At 44.7% G+C, this 17,654-nt stretch overlaps 1 protein-coding gene across 1 annotated transcript in view; it reads right to left on the reverse strand.

Moving 5' to 3' along the window:
- Window positions 1-14,817, reverse strand: part of ppp2r5a (protein phosphatase 2, regulatory subunit B', alpha isoform) — a 69,774-nt gene extending 54,957 nt beyond the window's left edge. Inside the window, exon 1 of the mRNA XM_028820561.2 lies at window positions 13,994-14,817. Within this exon, the coding sequence (XP_028676394.1) occupies window positions 13,994-14,141 (148 nt within the window). The 5' untranslated portion in view covers window positions 14,142-14,817. The remainder of the gene's footprint in view (window positions 1-13,993) is intronic.
- Between the last annotated feature and the right edge of the window lie 2,837 nt (window positions 14,818-17,654).

Below are 17,654 nucleotides of genomic sequence, written 5' to 3' on the forward strand. Positions count from 1 at the left end.
GTAAACGAAACACTCAACAAACCCCTGACAACTGACTGATTAAATACGATGGGCCGAGGCGCAGGGAGGAGCCGCAAGAGCAGGCACAGGGCGATAGAAAGGCCACAGGAATACAAAGAGAGGAGGAGGAGGCCACTGCGCGCAAGAAATGCAGCTCTGCAGAGACAGATTAGAATATCCATCCATCCATTTTCCAACCCGCTGAATCCGAACACAGGGTCACGGGGGTCTGCTGGAGCCAATCCCAGCCAACACAGGGCACAAGGCAGGGAACCAATCCCGGGCAGGGTGCCAACCCACCGCAGGACACACACAAACACACCCACACACCAAGCACACACTAGGGCCAATTTAGAATCACCAATCCACCTAACCTGCATGTCTTTGGACCGTGGGAGGAAACCGGAGCGCCCGGAGGAAACCCACGCAGACACGGGGAGAACATGCAAACTCTACGCAGGGTGGACCCGGGAAGCGAACCCAGGTCTCCTAACTGCAAGGCAGCAGCGCTACCACTGCGCCACCGTGCCGCCCCAGATGAATCAATAAAAATATACATACACACAGCTGCACCGTCTCACAGCACTTCGTTCAGTCTGGTGGTGCCAATCTCAGTTGCACTGAGTGTAGAACGGGCAGCATGTGTGTAGCTATTTACTGTACGGGTACGCAGACAAACAGATGTAAAAGGCACTTTATAATAGAGAGATGTTTGAAATAAAGGAGACATAGAGAGAGGATATGAAACGTGCTGTAGAATAGACATTTAAAACATGTATACAGTATAAGTGTACAGACAGGCAGATATGAAAGGCTCTATAGAATGATAGATGGAATATGAAAGCAACTTTAACATAGAGATTACCACTAAAGCGGCCCTTTGCCCATAGAGATCGATAGATGGGAAAGGCACTTTATAATAGATATTTGAACTAAAGTAGCCTTTTGAACACAGAGAGACAAAAAAGCAAAGACACTACATAATGATAGATAGGATATGAAAGACGCAATAAAAAAAGATCTTAAAATAATGATAGATAGTTAGAAAGATGTGAAAGGCAATACGGACCGAATTAGGCAGACATTTAAACTAAAGTAGCTTTTCGCATACATAGTGGATAGATGGAAAGGATATGAAAGACACTATACAATAGATTTTACAAATAAAGGGGGACAGAATTATAGATAGATGGGAAAGGCACTATATAATGATAGCAAAGTACATGGACAGGAGATGAAAGACACTATAAAAGCCACATATTTAACATAAAGTAACCTTTTGCCCAGATAGATAGACAGATAGATAGACAGATAGCGTAGTTGGCAGGATTAGATAGATAGATAGATAGATAGATAGATAGATAGATAGATAGATAGATAGATAGATAGATATTTAAAGTATCACTTTGCACATATACTGAATGGATAGACTGAAAGATCAATTGAATGATGCAATATGAAAGGCACTATATAATAGATAGCTCTCTATTATAAAAGAAAATCTTGAGACGAGATGAGCCTATTGCCAAGAGATTTTTTCAAGTCCCGCCCTCCTCTCCATCATTTATGGTTCACGGTCCACGCCCCCTTGTGGTCCTCTCACCTCTCATTGGTGTGAATGCTTTTGTCAAACACACTTCCTGTGCTCTCAGCTCTTATCATTTTTTACGTTTTCCTCACTTTAAGTTTCCAATAAAAGAAGACGTATTATGTCCAAATCTTATTGAAGAATTTCATCCCGAAGGGTTATCAACAGAAGAAATGAGTACACGGGCAATCCTAACACTGACAAACAATGAAGTCAAACAAATTAATACAAAAATTGTTGATCGGTTACATGGCAAATTGGTAAAATGCGTATCAATAGACTCTGCTGAAACAGTTGGTGGTGATGGTGCGGAAGATGAAAACTTCAACTTATAATACCACGTAGGATATCTACAACCGTTAACACCGTGTGGTCTTCCACCGGCCGAATTACTGTAGACAGAAGGACATATCGCAATGTTATTACGTGATTTATGTCTGAGTGATGGGCTGTGCAATAGAACAAGATTAGTTGTATTCAAAATTGGTCAAACAATTCTGACATGTAAAATTTTAACAGGCGACAAGAAAGGTAATGGAGTCCATCTAACATGAGACACCAAAGGAGATCTTGATATTCCATTCGTATTAAAACGTTTACAGTTTCCCATTAGAAGAGCTTTTGCTATGACAATAAACAAATCACAGGGACAAACATTCGAAAAAGTCAGTTTATTTATTTATTAGAGAGAGAGAAAACGATATTCACTCATGGGCAGTTATACGTTGCGTTGTCACGATGAAAGTCCAAACACCGAATCAAAATTTAATGTGATATCAACAAAAAAGTTAATTCCAAATATTGTTTTTACTGAAGTTTTACAGTAAAAGTGTAAGTTTAAAAAGTATTGGTGTGTTAATTTCAAAGCCAAACAGAACAAAATCATATAACACAACAAATAACTCTAACGCAACATGAAACATAATTTTCTCTCAATTTATTATGTTTTACTATTTTTTATTATGGTTAATTACTCGCTGTAATGTCAAATAGTTAGGTCTATTATGCATATGCGACAATTCCCATAAAGATAACAACCTATTTAAATTGTACATCCCCATACACGAGCGGCAGAGCCAGTAAGTAGCTAGCGCGTAGCACCCACCCGGGGTTTGGTGAGTGAAGTGAGTAGGGGGCAGAGCCCCCTAGTTAAAGATAAACTCGCCTTTTGCCCATACAGATAGACAGAAGTGAAAGGCACTATATAATAGACATTTAAAGTAATCAATTGGCTGCTTTATAATTACCGTGGACATCACCTCTCTGGCGCAGTCATTCCTCATTGCCCTCGGACAAACATTCCACAGACATCCAGTCCACGATCTTGCTATGCCAGTATCTCCGCCGGCTGGGTGAGGAGCGTTTCTCGTCTTCCTCCCCAGGCTTTGTACCAGACTGCACAAACGATGCATCGATGATTGTGTCTTTGTGGTCCAGAAGCCAGCTGCAGAAATCCATTTCTGATTTTACGAGTTTCCATCCACCTCTCAGGTTTATGACTTGAGGTTTATGATTAATTTTTTAAGCCTCCCCTGAGGTATTGTCGTTATATGCAGGGAACCTAAATCTCTTACTACCTTCAGACTGGAACTTCCGTTTGAAAGTCTTTTATTCGCTCTTCAGGTGTTGCGATTTTGTGTGCTTTGCGTCAGTGGTTTCCATGCAATTGTATCCCAGGATGCTTTGGGACAGTGCAGCAATGATGTCATCAGTGCGACTATATAAACTTCACTCAGACTGTTCCAATTTATCAGAGATTCGGACAGTTTACTGTGTCCTTTTACAACTCATTTTTGGTTATTTTGGTTTGTCATCCCTGCGTGTTTCTTTGACTCCAACTTCAGGTGATGACCTTCACTTTATTTTTCGACTACATTCTTCTCCAGTTTTCAGTCTGTACATTTTTTTTAATGTCTGCAGAGGCAGTCAACACACTTTTGAGTGCTGTAGGTGTCAGGCCTTTTCTAAAGTATTTAGGCCTTTTTGAGTGTGTAGGCCTCAGGCCGCCTTATGAAGTTTTGGCATTTACTCTCAGTTGTTCACACAGCCTGTGCTCTCCTGTAGTACAACAAAAACGAAACATCAAACAGACATCTGTGTTGGCCCCAGTGTTTGAGGAGCCTCATCTTGGTTTGCTCAGGCCAGAACACTTGCTGTCGTATTGGCTGTTCGTGCTCAGAAAAGTGGCCACCCCGACGACAGAAACTCACTACAAGAAAAATTCCAGCATGTTGACATCATCGGTCACAAAGAGGCATAGTATGGCCTGAATGAGTCACTGGGGGTGTCCCACTGCACAAATGACAGTTGCGCACTGCGACTGTCTACAAGTCGCCCATGATTTTCTTAAGATTATGCAAATGAATGCAAAAACTGGGATAAAAACAAAACAAAAAGAAAAATCGCAGAAAAAACCATGCTGTCATTGTGATTTTTCTAAGCATTTTTTTGTCATTTTAGTCGGATCCATTTTGTGTTTTGGATTTTTCTTATTCCGCCACCACTTTGTGTGTTTTTTGCTTGGTGCAGCCATATTGTTTTCACATTGCTATGGCTACTGCCAGTCACATGGTGTATTTAATAGGCACTTCACACCTATAAAAGATGGCAGCACAGCACGGTCTTCATTTTAATATTGGGATAAGTAAAAACTGCCGCTTGGAATCTTTGGACTTCTTGCTTTGATGTTTTGACTAAGACTTTTGGATTTCGATCCTAATCTTCCTGACTTTTTAGCCAACACCTCAGCATTTTTTTGTTTTACCCTTCTAGAACCCTTTATCAAAACTGCCACTTTCAGGAAACTCCTGCCTCCCGACTTTGGGCAAAAAAACTGGGAGTCGTCGACTTACTGTACTCATTGACATAAAAAAAAAAACAAAACAAAAACCAACTTGGTTGATGGCTCCACTCCCGTGTTTTGATGTGAATTTTCAAAATCGCCCCCTTGGTGTTATTTTCATGTTTATAGTCAGGGACCCTCGATTGGCCTCACTGGACCAACTGCCACAAACAGCACCACAAAAGAAAATCAGGCCATAAACCCCAAGCATCACATAGAAAGCAGTCAGCCTCACAGAGCCAGACGTATAACACAGTTGATACGCGTTGGGACAGCCATGAATGAATTCTGCTGATATGTTAGTGGGGACAATAAGATGTTTCACAATTCAATGTTGCATGAAGGTGGAGCTCTAAGTAGGGGAAGTGATTTAAATAGCAAAGACCACCGGTGCTCTGCTCAGCATTGCTCAACTGTTTCCGACTTATATTAATCACCACACTACAAATAAGACATAGCAGCACTTGAGGAGGACAGCCAAGTGCATCCCAGGACAGAGACACAGACAGACAGACAGACAGACAGACAGACAGACAGACCGGGGAAATTGACATCACAGGACACCTCACTTAGTCTTGAGCAGAGAAGAAGACTGCATGGGCACCTCATCCAGGTCTTCAAAATCCTCAAAGGCATCAAGCGATCAAGTAGATGCAGCAGATTTCTTTCAGCTTAATGGTGAATGATGTACATTGGAGCAGATTAGGCAGCATAGGCTCCCTCAGCCCCAAAGAAGGCACTCAGAGTCTCAGGACAGGCAGCAGAATCGAGATTTATTGTACGGCGCACATACAGACTCAGGTCAGATGTCTTGAGTCCTGAGCCACAGGCATCTCTTACATTTATTACAATTCTTATCATACAAGCCATTATTCCTCCTCATCTGACTCCAATCATTTCACTGCTCTAAACTTGCCTCTAATTAATTTCTTACACAAGGGGGTGTCACAAACCCCTCTGGCCTATCCTTACTCCCTACCAGCTCTTTGCTCTAAGCGAGGGGCCCATCCTTTTCCAGCTCTCCTGCACGTCTGACCTTTGGCTTAATGAACTATTGGTGGTTTCCGGCTCATACAGAATAATAAAAATATGTAGGCAATCCCAACTCTTACATCTCAGTTCTTAGTAAAATATAGTGTCTACTTTTCTCATGTGCTTATAAACCTTTTCTAATATTTTTTTTGTTCTTTATTTCGTCTTATACAATTTCTTGTATTAGGAATTTGTTAGTTTTCGCATACCCCTTGGGGTCAGAGCACAGGGTCAGCCATTGTACAGTGCCCCTGGAGCAATTACAGGTTAAGGGTCTTGCTCAAGGGCCCAGCAGAGTAGGATCTCTTTTGGCAGTGACGGGGATTTGAACCGGCAACCTTCTGGATACCAGCACAGTTCCTTAGCCTCAGAGCCACCACTCCGCCCCATGTACAGATTACCAATTTTAAGAACACATTTTTCTATACGTACTCGAGAACACGGGTGGAAATTAAGGGGATGTGCATTTAGGACTGGAAAGAGCTGGGGAATCTGAAACAAACTACCAAGTCATGGAGCTGAAGCAGAAACTTTGACAACCTGTGGAGATATTGGGACAGATGAGCAATTAGCTAAACCAATGAGAGACAAGTGGGCTGAATGTCCTCATCTCATTTGTCACATTTCTTGTGTTCGTAAGTCTGACCGATAAGAAGTTATGATGGATAAACTTTCCATGGCTGAAAAGTCTCCCAAAAAGACTCCTTTAAAACAAAGAAATGTGTCTCGTGTATACGCAGAATGTATCACACACAGCAGACTAAAACCAAGCACAGCCAGAAAGAAGGGAAAAACCTTTCTGTAAAATCAGATTACATTTGGGCGCTTAAGTACATCACTGGACCGCACTGCTAGCAACAGCAGCGTGTCGCCACACACACACACACACACACACACACACACACACACACACACACACACACAATCAGGTGCAGGTGAACAACTAAATTAAGGCAGGAAACTGCCGTCTTAAAAATTCACGTTTAAATTTGCAAGTAACCTTCTTTATTATTATTTTGCCTTATAAAATTCCAGAGTTCTCCTTTGGCAAAACGCTCAGATGTCATTAAACCGAACAAAAAGCAAGAGAGTTAAATGTCGTCAATGGCCGCCCTGAATCAGAAAATAAGCATGAGGCCTGTGATCATCGTCTTGTGTTTTATAAATATGTTTCGTCTTATTTAAAGGATTGCATGCAGCACACTCTTTTCTGCTTGCTGTGCGACTGAGCCCTGCAATGGAGCAGCAGACCAGTACGTGGGCTTCTTTTCTTACACTCAGTGCTGCTGGAATTAAAATAACACCGGTATTTATACTTCAGTAAGATATGTGTTTGATTACTTTTTAAAATAACAAGTTAACCTGACTACGTCACGCAGGTTACTTTAACGTACTGCCCTAGAGATTGTGTTTTTGAGTTTTCCACTGTACGTTCAAATCATCAACATAAATTTAGCAATTTCTGAAATATTGAAACAGACTGTTTCACCAGGAGAAGGAATGATGGGATTGCCCAAACAGTCGCCTCTGGAAATGTGTTTTCTGGATGCGTCAACCTGTGGCTGCTAATGGAGAGTGAGAAGCAAATGCATGTACAGGCTGAAAGAGTGCAATGGACATGAGCAATGTCACACGTGCACTAGCACTCGGGGACACCAGGGGGCGCAGTCGCTGAGGGTAACATCTCTCTTTTCTCCCACAGCCCTGAGAAACCGCCCACGGAGGAAAAAAAAACAAAACTCCACCCCCTGCGGTTCCCGCAGCTGTCAAAGCGAGGCGCTCCCGGCACGGCGCATCTCATTCTGGAGAGAGCCACCAATGACTCGAGCTCCTACCTGAACTTAATGCATGGGAGAGAAGACTCAAAAATCCTTGTGTTTACTTCCTTTGTTAACCGGTTTCTTGTTTTGCCTTATTTGTCGCGTATCGAGCGCCTGTTTCAGCTCAAGGACTATATAAATATTAAAAGGGGGTGACCCAAGTCGTGTTCCAACACTCCCTCTATGTATTCCCTCTTTCAATGACAACAAATTACAAAATCCTTAACGGTAACCCGGTTAAGGGTTTACATGGCCACATAATCGTATTATTCGTGGAGAAATCTCCCTCTCGTGATCAGGCTTCTCAGAGGCCAGTCACCGAATCTTTCCAAGTTATAGGAGGGTTTACCTGGCATTTTAGAAATTGGGTTTCTGTGAATAATCAGTTTCTTGTAGCCCATGTAAACCCAGTCATGTACGTGCGCCAATGGATCATCCTCCAGACTCTTCTGTGGTACGTACTTCCACCCTGGGTCGAGAGGGGGTGCTGGCACAACCTTATGCTCTTTGTTTCTCCTCTATAATCCTGAGAAGATACCCAGTGCAGGCAATTGACCCACCACTACATATCCCATGATTCCTGGAGGGAAGCATCACTCATTATGAGAATACACCGCAGCATGGAGCTCCTTCCCAACACGACTCTGAGAGGCTTTATCAAGCTAGGAGACTGATTTTTCATTTTCTTTGAACTGCTGTTTCCATTAAATGGGGACGAACGGCTTGGCGCCCCCACATTTCAACTTGTGGACCTGCACTACCTTCCAGTGACTACAACATGCTAAATATTGTTCATAATTAAGAGGCTACAGCTGGAGTCAATGTGAGGTACCAAGAATTGGTAGCTACGTTCATGAAAAAAATAACCGCACTAAACAGCATGCCATCATATCGAGTAAAATGGAGGTGAAGAGAGGCCTTTTTTTCAATTGATAATGAAGAGCCACGGGAGAAGCAGATTTTGGTACACAGTACAGTGGAGACCAGTGACGTGCCGAACGTCACTCCAGCACAGACCGCCACATCCCCTGTAGTCCTGAATCAGCCTAGTTTCTCTTCTTTGGACCTTCTCTTGTGCTGCTATGTCCTATTTGGAGACCAAGACTGCACCCAGTACTCCAGATGAGGCCTCACCAGTGTGTTATAAAGACTGAGCAGAACCTCCTGTGACTTGTACTGTACACATTAAGGCGCTATATAACCTGACATTCCGTTAGCCTTCTTAATGGTCCAGCTGTTGATAATGTCAAGTCCACCATGACTCCTAAATCCTTCTCATAAGGTGGACTCGATTTTCCAACCTTCCATCGTGTATTCAAAACTCACATTTTTCCTCGAAAGCTTGCATATTGTAATCTTTTTAGTTAGCCAATAAAAGGTGTCATTTTGCTTGACTTTTCTCTCCTCCTTCCTACGTGTAATTCTTTACATTTACTGACTTTACATGTCATCTTCCACAAATCTGCCCAAACCTGTCTGCTGTCCAAGTCCCTCTGTGATGATTCAGTGGATTCTCGAATATCTGCCAACCCACCTATCTTGGTATCATCAGCAAACTTAACCAGCTTGTTGCTCGCATTCCTATCTAAATCATTTAGCTGAAGCTTTATAATTTTTGTCGGTGTCAAGTCTTTTGTTCAGTTTCTTTTTCAATTTGTTTCACTTGAGTTTTCAGTTTGACCCCGGACATTTAAAATGCACGGACAGCAGGGGCGAGTTTTTAGGAAAAAATCGTGTGGGCGGATGGAGCCTTTTCAGTGGTGGATTTTACTGCTACTCACTACAAACGATTTAGCGCGTCGTCCCCAGATACGCATTCACATTCGAGAACCCCACGAGAAGGCAACAGAAATCTTTACTTCAAGTTTTACCAGGCAAGTCAACGAAAACTTCAGGACACGAGTGACGCACACTTTACACGTCTTATGCTGCTGGCCTTTTTTTTGTCATAACCTCCACATGCCCTCCACAGTTGCTGCTGGTTTGAAATTTCAATAGTGGTTGACACGATGACATATCAGTCACTCTGTGGCCACTTCACGTCAGCATGTGGAAGAACCTTGGGAGCAAAAATAGCAAGTGGTGTGTCACAAATGACACTTCTTCATGTTACAACAAGCACAGTTAGCCTGACCTGACCCTCCAGTTTGGGAGTAACACTATAACGGGCATAGCCGTGCCAGGCGGCACAGAGGCTTACAACAGGCTGAATGTTAACTTTATTTACTCTGTTTCACTTACAGCCTTAAATCAATCACTTACTGAAACCGCGCAGGATAGCGGAGGGCCCGGCAGTGGGCGACACACACTCACTCACACATCTGTGCTCAGTCATGCCAGGCCAATCACGTCTTTGGAACGCGAGAAGGAAAGAAAAAGAACTCGGACACGGACAGAACGTGTTAACTGGCCAGGATTTGAACCCAGAACTCTGGAGCCGAGGCTGAAGATGCCATAAACCCGGACAGACACACAGGTCCCACTCATCCCTGCAGTTATCCAAAGCGGAGCCACACCAGAGGAACACAGCCATCTAGCATATGAGGTGGGGGTTCGTCTTTGTGTTGCGGCCTCCTTCTGTCCATCGACTATTCCTTTCTCCATAATGAGGAGAAGGGTCCAAATGCTGCCACCTGTTGGCATGGAGGTTTGAAAAGCCTCCTGACAGATCCCAGTGTGCTAGGTGGCCTGCCATATGTCATCAGCAGGACTCTCTGGTTGAGCCCACCTGGTGCATCTGACTAGAAAGCTGCACCAATCTCAAGCTGGCACACCTGTTCAGGGGAGTTTCCTGCCTCGTATTTAGTGCTGGGATAGGCGGGCGTTACAACACACAACATGGGGTCCTAGTGACTCCTACACTGACACCTGATGATGTGGCTTCTCTTGCTCTGCCTCGACTCCCCCATTGGCATGAGAGGAGCTGACCACTGAGGACCAGAAAATCTTCATGATAGGAGCTGGGCATTGAGCTCCATGTGCGCGTGCGTACACACACACACACACACACACACACACACACACACACACACACACAGATGATTCATCACCTTTTATTCTCCCTCTACAATCATTCCCTATAATTTAACATTTCCAGGATCCGCCAGATCCAGGAGCACAGGGCCTTCCAAGAGGTGGACTTCCCTCTCGCCCACCGACCATCCGTCACCTTCACTTCTTAACCCAGTCAGCTCGTCCCTCCACCATCCACCTTGCTCTCCCTCCGTCTTCCTGGTGAGCTGCTTTTCTAAAGGACCCGCTTCTTGCGTTCCTACACGACTAAACATGAACACTCCCAGGGTAAATGATTAAGCCGCCATGCCACCTCAGGCACAACTTCTCAACGCTGGACTGTTTCTGCATTCTTCTCTAAAAAAAGGGGCAGGACACATGCCAAAAAAAAAAAAAAAAAAAAAAAAAAAAAAAAAAAAACCTGCAGGTCTGTCCAGATTTCGAGTCGCTCGTCCTCATGACAGGTTTGATTCAGCCACTGCCCAGTACTCTTAAAGTGGTTTGTTGGCCTCCACCCTGTGAAAGGTGCTATATACAAATAAATGAGAGTAACACCGCTTACAGTAAATGGGCGGCTTGTGGCCCGGAGATTACTGCATCAGGCGGCTGCTCTCATCGTCAGTTGAACTTTCATTTTTGATCATCAGTTCTGCGCTGTGTGTCTGTGATCAGCCGGGGCCACAAACCTCCGCTTAGCTTCTCAGCGACCTTCACTAAAGTCTCTCTTTCATACAAAGTATGTGGTGACTCCTGAAATCCTCTATTTCTGCTTAATAAGCACCAGCAACCCATTCAGGGCCGGACCCTGACTTGCACCAAGTACCCCTAGCACAAACTCCCTCTATAATGGATCAAGAGAGACAAATCAAATAGTAAAGATAGCCTGGCATCTCACCCAGTGTTGGCTCAGCGCTTTTAGGACAAGCTCTGCCACTCTGTGACCCTGGAATGGACTAACTGGATTTAGAAATTGGACAGAGAGATGGATAATAAGAAGAACGACCCTGAAAAGGACAGACATGCCTTCCAGGGTTGACTCCTGCTTTGGACCCAACGTTACTGTGAGAGGCTAATGGATGACACGATTAATAACAGAACATGACTTGAACTCAGAGCTACTGGGACAGACTTGAATGCACCCACAAAAATGGAGGGATGGATACCTTGACATTATCATTATAAATTACAGCAACAACATGGCATCCTATCCAGCTTTGGCACTCAACTTGGACCCAGTGCTAAACTCAAATTAGTGAAGACTCCTGTGATTGACTAGTAGCTGCAGAGAATGGATACTTCTGAATAGTCAGAGAATGAACAATATGGCACTTGCCCTGAACTGACTGACTGCATGTCAGTGTGTCTATATGGTCGCTATGCCTGTGTCATTCCAACATGGGGTACATCAATCATCAACACTGCTTTTACAAATCCCATACAACAAAGACATAGCATTGCATTTTTTCATTCCAACAGATGGCACACCACAAACATTAATGCTGCTTTTACAAAAGCCATACCAAACAGCATAACACAGACATATGCATTACATTTGTCATTCCAACAAATGGCACATCAGCATATAACAGAGACATATGCACTGCATTTTTCATTCCAACAGATGGCACACCACAAATGTTAACTCTGCTTTAATGAATCCCATAACAAATAGCACATAACAGAAACATATGAATTGGATTTTTCATTCCAACAGATGGCACACCACAAACATTAATGCTGCTTTTACAAAAGCCATACCAAACAGCATATAACAGAGACGTGTGTAGCATTTGTCATTCCAACAGATGGCACAAACGCTAACACTGCTTTTATGTATCCCATATCAAATAGCATATACTGTAACAAAGACATATGCATTGTATTTTTCATTCCAAAAGATGGCACATCATAAATGTAAACTCTGCATTTATGAATCTCATACCAAATTGCACATAACAAAGACATATGTATTGCATTTGTCATTCCAACAGATAGCACAAACACTAAGACACTGCTGTTATGAATCCCATACCAAATAGCATATAACAGAGACATACGCATTATATGGTGCACTGCAAACGTTACCACTGAGGTCCATGTTAATTACTTAGATTTCAACCCGTCACAGACAGGTGGCACAGCCAGTTACTTACTGTTTGGCTGAAATCTTTATCCAAAGTGACTTACAACATCTGAGATAGAATTGGTTACATTTCTTTTGTTTTTCCAGTTTGACCACAGGCAAGTGAAGTGACTTGCTCTAGGTCACACTGTGCCAATAGCGGGATTTGCACCCACAACCTCAAGGTTTGAAGTTCAAAGTCAAAGCCTTAACCACTATGCCACACTGTCTGCTATGGTTCTCTTTGATGCTTTCAAAGAGAAAGCCCCATTGACTAACAGGACAGCTCACTTCAGCTGCAATGTAGAAAAATGGCAGCCACCAGAGGAGTATGTCAAACCTGTTGAAAAAGTGTAGTGTTTAAAGACTACTCCTGGCTAATGGTCTAGCAGGTAAGCTGACACAAGGGCCTGACTGGCAAAGACAATTTAGGCTGGAGCAAAAGAGAGACTAATGGGCAAGTGGGTGAGCCACCCTACCTGATAGGCAAGGGCTGTCTTTTTGTTTTGCTCACCCCAATACTTCATGCTCTCCCTTTAGTTATCTCAGATTTTTAGCCCATGTTTTTGAACCTCTTGAACATTTCACTAGCCATGAAGGCAGTAAGACTGGGGGTCCCCAGGACTGCCAGCTCAGTCCTCTCAATTCACCTGTTCCAAGCGCAGATGTGAACAATGCTGCTAACTGCCTACAGGGTCCTGTTCACTGCAGAAAGGCACTTGATTAGATGAAGACTGTCATTGGTACCTTTATAATACTCTTCAATAATGACGCATAAACTGTTTGCCATGTATAGCACCATGTGGTGGTGGGCGTCATGATTGACGCTATACTAACCAAAGACACGAATCCTTAGAACTGGCTTCTAATTCAGAAATTAAATGGAAAGATCAACAGAGTATGACGGAGTAAAGTAGTTGTGTTTTGGACGGCCTGGCTGGTATGCCGGATGAACGCGATGGCTTCACGACGTGCGACGAGCCACTTCCCGGAGACACCGTGCTGCCGAGTGCCCACCCGTCTCGCCAAACAGGGCACGCTGGCCGGGATGGGGCGGGGAGAGTTGTTCATACTGAAGATCGCTTCATTTTTTTTTTTTGTTATACACAGCTGGGGGGTGGCGACGTTACCATCGCGATCGTCTACATTTGCGACCACAACAAAGCGCTACATTGGCAGTAAGTGGAAGAAGCCAGCAACTCTCTGATCGTGCGCTGTTTAGGCAACATTTCAAAAGTTCAAATGTACAAGGAACACTCGACTGGCTCGATGTTATCTTGTAACTGAAGCACAACACCGAGCAGTCGACAGATCTATGAAAGAAACCCTCTTACTAGTACAAGCCCCGTTCGGGCTTCATTTTTTTTTTCCTGCAACCAAATTAAAGTGAGGAGGGGCTTCGGTGACAGTGGTGACAGCACCCGACCGTTGATGTTGGGCGGTCTAAACACTAAAGAAAAAGGCAACTGACGAACAGAACCCCCCACCCCTGCCTTCTCCCATCCAAATCCGGTGCCCGTACGGTTAAGCCCACCCCGAGATCACACGGATTCACCCCCTTCCGAATTCTTTCTTACCTTTCAGCTGCGGAAGAGGACTCAACTCGATCACACTGTTTTGACTCCGGAACTGAGACGAGCCTTGCGAGCGCTTCTGCCTCTGCGCCTTGCGCACGGATTTACGGGTGAAGCCGTCCACCTTCTCGGCCGCCGAGATTGCCGACATTTTCCACCGGGACGACTGTAAGCTTGTCTCCGACTCAGGGCCACCAGGGAAGAGCGCCGTGGAATGCCAAAGTCCACCGCGATTGCCGAGTTCAGGCTCTCAACAGATCAAATGACGCCTTTATAAATCCCCCGATAGCGCCCATTGAGCAGATCCCTGGGGTGGTGGGGGGCTGGATTTGTTTTGATCCGATCCGTACACGTGCGGGGCTGGCGATCCTACACTCGGCCAGTCGCGGCTCTCTTCTTGTCGCCGATGATATAACCGAGATTGCAGCCGCACGACACCGTGACCATATCTCTGCGTGCCAGATCTACAGGTTGCGCGAGCAGATCCTCGGGAGAGCGGCGCGTTTTGGTCAAACCGATTTCCCCTCCTTTCACGTGCGAACGGTGGCCATGTGAACGGCTGCGCGGTGTCCGGATTGCCTGCAGCTGCTGTTTATTCGCAAAGGTCGGAAGAAATTCGAAGCGCAGCCCTCCTCGCCGGCGGCCGAGAGACAACCGGCTCCCTCTCGTAGCAGCTTTTCGTAGACATGCAGCGTCGTTCGCACAGTCGTCCGCTGACAGCTCTTCCTGCTTACTTCCAACTTTGTTCTTAATTAATTAACTTCAAATTCACCAGCGAACGCCAAAGGTCTCCTCCCACTCCGCAAACGAAAAAAAAAAGACGCACAGTTGACACGGAAGCCACAAGCCCGCCCTTCTCTAGCGGCAGTTACGAATGGCAATCAAAGGAACCAATCACAATGAGGTCTTGCAGACAGCGCGCGCGGAAGGCCAATTCGATTCGCAGTTTAATGTTTTCCGGTCTACCCGCCCTTCGCGTTACAAAATGATAGGCAGGCAACCTAACGAATAGAAAGGTAGAAGAAAAGGCGGCGGTCCAATAGAAACTTTGCATTTTGCAGTCGTACAGGGTTGCGTGTCCACACTTAGTGCGCGTGGATGTAAACGACTGCTGTCGCTTTTAATGCCAAACGAGTTTGAGGTTTCAGCGAGCGGTTTTGTGGGTGCCACTCGACAGAGGACTCTTTACATAAGTTTAGCCTACTGGACCTCTGGATGGTGGTCTGAAGCATACGCGTGACTTGAGGCTAAGCAGCGTTTGTGAGGTAATAAAATCCAAACCGCACAGACGGGCTGGGCACGGTAAACACTCCCTAGATGGGGAACACAAACCGCAAGCCATTGTCTCGAATTACCGCTTGGATGGCACCACCTGACATTTGTGGTGTCGCAAACTTTCTGTCGTTACGTTTGTGTTCTTTTCCCCTTTTCGATTGTACTTGATTGTGCCTCTGGCATTACTCTGCTATTAGCAGCACTGTTAAGAGCCATTTTAAGAATTTTGCTGTACGCATTCCATCACCAAACATTCCCGTCGTTCAGGCTCGCGGTAGAGAAGCTCGTCTTCCCGCATTTGTCCCCCTTGGAGATGTTGTGACAAATTCGCTGTTATTTGGCACTCGTTTTCAGCATATGTTTATTTGAAAAGCAAAGCAAGCAGACAATTTTATCCAAAGCAACTTACACACGAGCTCCCCATTATTTAGTAAACGTTAGTCTTGGGGTTCTCATTGGAAAACAAGGATGAGGTTACAAAGTTGATCAGCACAGTTGAAGAGCTCTCAACAAAATACAAGTCGAGCTGCAAAACCTCAGTTAGGCAGGAATTCACCAAAAAAAGAGGGTCTTCAAGTACCCCTTGAACACAATGAGGGAGTCTGAATTTGGAATGGAGGTGGGCAGCTCACTCTGCCAGCTAAGAGCTACACATGAAGAGTCTGGATTGAGATTCAGTGCCACGCAGAGCTTGTATCATCAGATGCTGTTCTGTGGATGACAAGGTGCAGAGGATCTCACAAGTGTCTCCATATACTGTTGTGTATACAGATGCTGACCATTGACTACTCTGTGGGCCTGGCATCACCAATGGAATGATCAGAAAAAAGGAGTGACATGTGCCCGCCTAGGCCGGTATAACACCAGACATGCCACGTCACATCAGTTTTATGGAGTTTGATTTCGTGAAAGTTATAAAAATACAACATGAAAGTAGCCTGACCAAGTAGAGCGTTGTGAAAAAATATTTGGCCCCTTCCTCATTGTTTCTGTTTTTAAGATGGTTACACGCAAAAAAAAAAAAAAAATGGCCTCGGGCTTTTAACAACAACTTTTTTTTTCCTCATCTCTTTTGTAATTTTATTTAATTGAGGCTGACAGGGTGCCTCAAGAGGAGTTGTGGAATGGGTGGAGAAGAGTGTCGGGAGTGATTTGTGACAGACGGGTATCAGGAAGAGTAACAGGGAAGGTCTACAGGCCGGGAGTGAGACCAGCTGTGTTATATGGGCTGGAGATGGTGGCAGAGTTAAAGATGTGAAGATTTGCATTGGGTGTGACAAGGATGGACAGGATTAGAAATGAGGACATTAGAGGGTCAGCTCAAGTTGGACGGTTGGGAGATAAAGTCAGAGAGGCGAGATTGCGTTGACATGGACATGTGCAGAGGAGAGATGCTGGGTATATTGGGAGAAGGATGGTAAGGATAGAGCTGCCAGGTAAGAGGAAAAGAGGAAGGCCTAAGTGAAGGTTTATGGATGTGGTGAGGGAGGACATGCTGGTGATGGGTGTAACAGAACAAGATGACGAGGACCGAAAGATATGGAAGAAGATGATCCGCTGTGACAACCCCTAAAGGGAGCAGTCGAAAGAAGAAGAAGAAGCTTAGTGATCTTCTAGAAACCTTGTAGTGACAACTTCACTGTCATGGCGTGGGTTAATATGGAATGAGCTTTAGATTAACAGTCAGCGGAGTCGAAATATCAATGAACTTTAGTCATCTACCTGAGTGAGGAACTAAGGTGCTGGGTAAGTAATCCAGGTGCTGTTTAACTTTATGACATAAATATGTCAAGTTCTACTCCAGTTCCCTTTATCTAATATTACATTTTTTCTAAAGATCTGAAGCTATTCACTTTGACATCTATTTAAAACAAGGGGATATCAGGAAGAGGGAAAATATTTATTCACAGCACTTTGGAGTGGTCATCCCACAGACAATCCGCTTACTAAAAACGCACCGTATGTCTCGCCGGACAGCCGCCAGTTCATTCACTCTCTAGTGAAGCGGAAGTACGCGTGTGAGGGCGTCTCCAGCCATGTCCCTTAGCAGCGCTCGCTCACTCGCAGTGACGCGTCTCCTCGAGGCACGCTTTGACCTTGCACCTACAAGCATGTCACTCTTGAAAAAGAAAGGAGCTGTGCAAATGCCCCCCGGCGGGCATCTTTGTTCGGCCAGCCAGATCACCTAGACAGATTATTAAGTTCTTTTCTTCGAGATTGTCTTTCACATGTCAACACATGTTGTGTCACATGCCATTTGTGAGACTCACTTGGCTTCTCCTCCAGACGAGTTCTCTACATATTTGTGCACCAGAGATATGAGAGATAATGTAAGCCGTCCATCCGCTTGGTATGAGGTGCAATCCAGATGGAGGTGCAGAAAATCTGC

Source organism: Erpetoichthys calabaricus, chromosome 15 (assembly GCF_900747795.2).
Source record: "Erpetoichthys calabaricus chromosome 15, fErpCal1.3, whole genome shotgun sequence".
In the NCBI taxonomy this organism is placed as follows: Eukaryota; Metazoa; Chordata; class Cladistia; order Polypteriformes; family Polypteridae; genus Erpetoichthys; species Erpetoichthys calabaricus.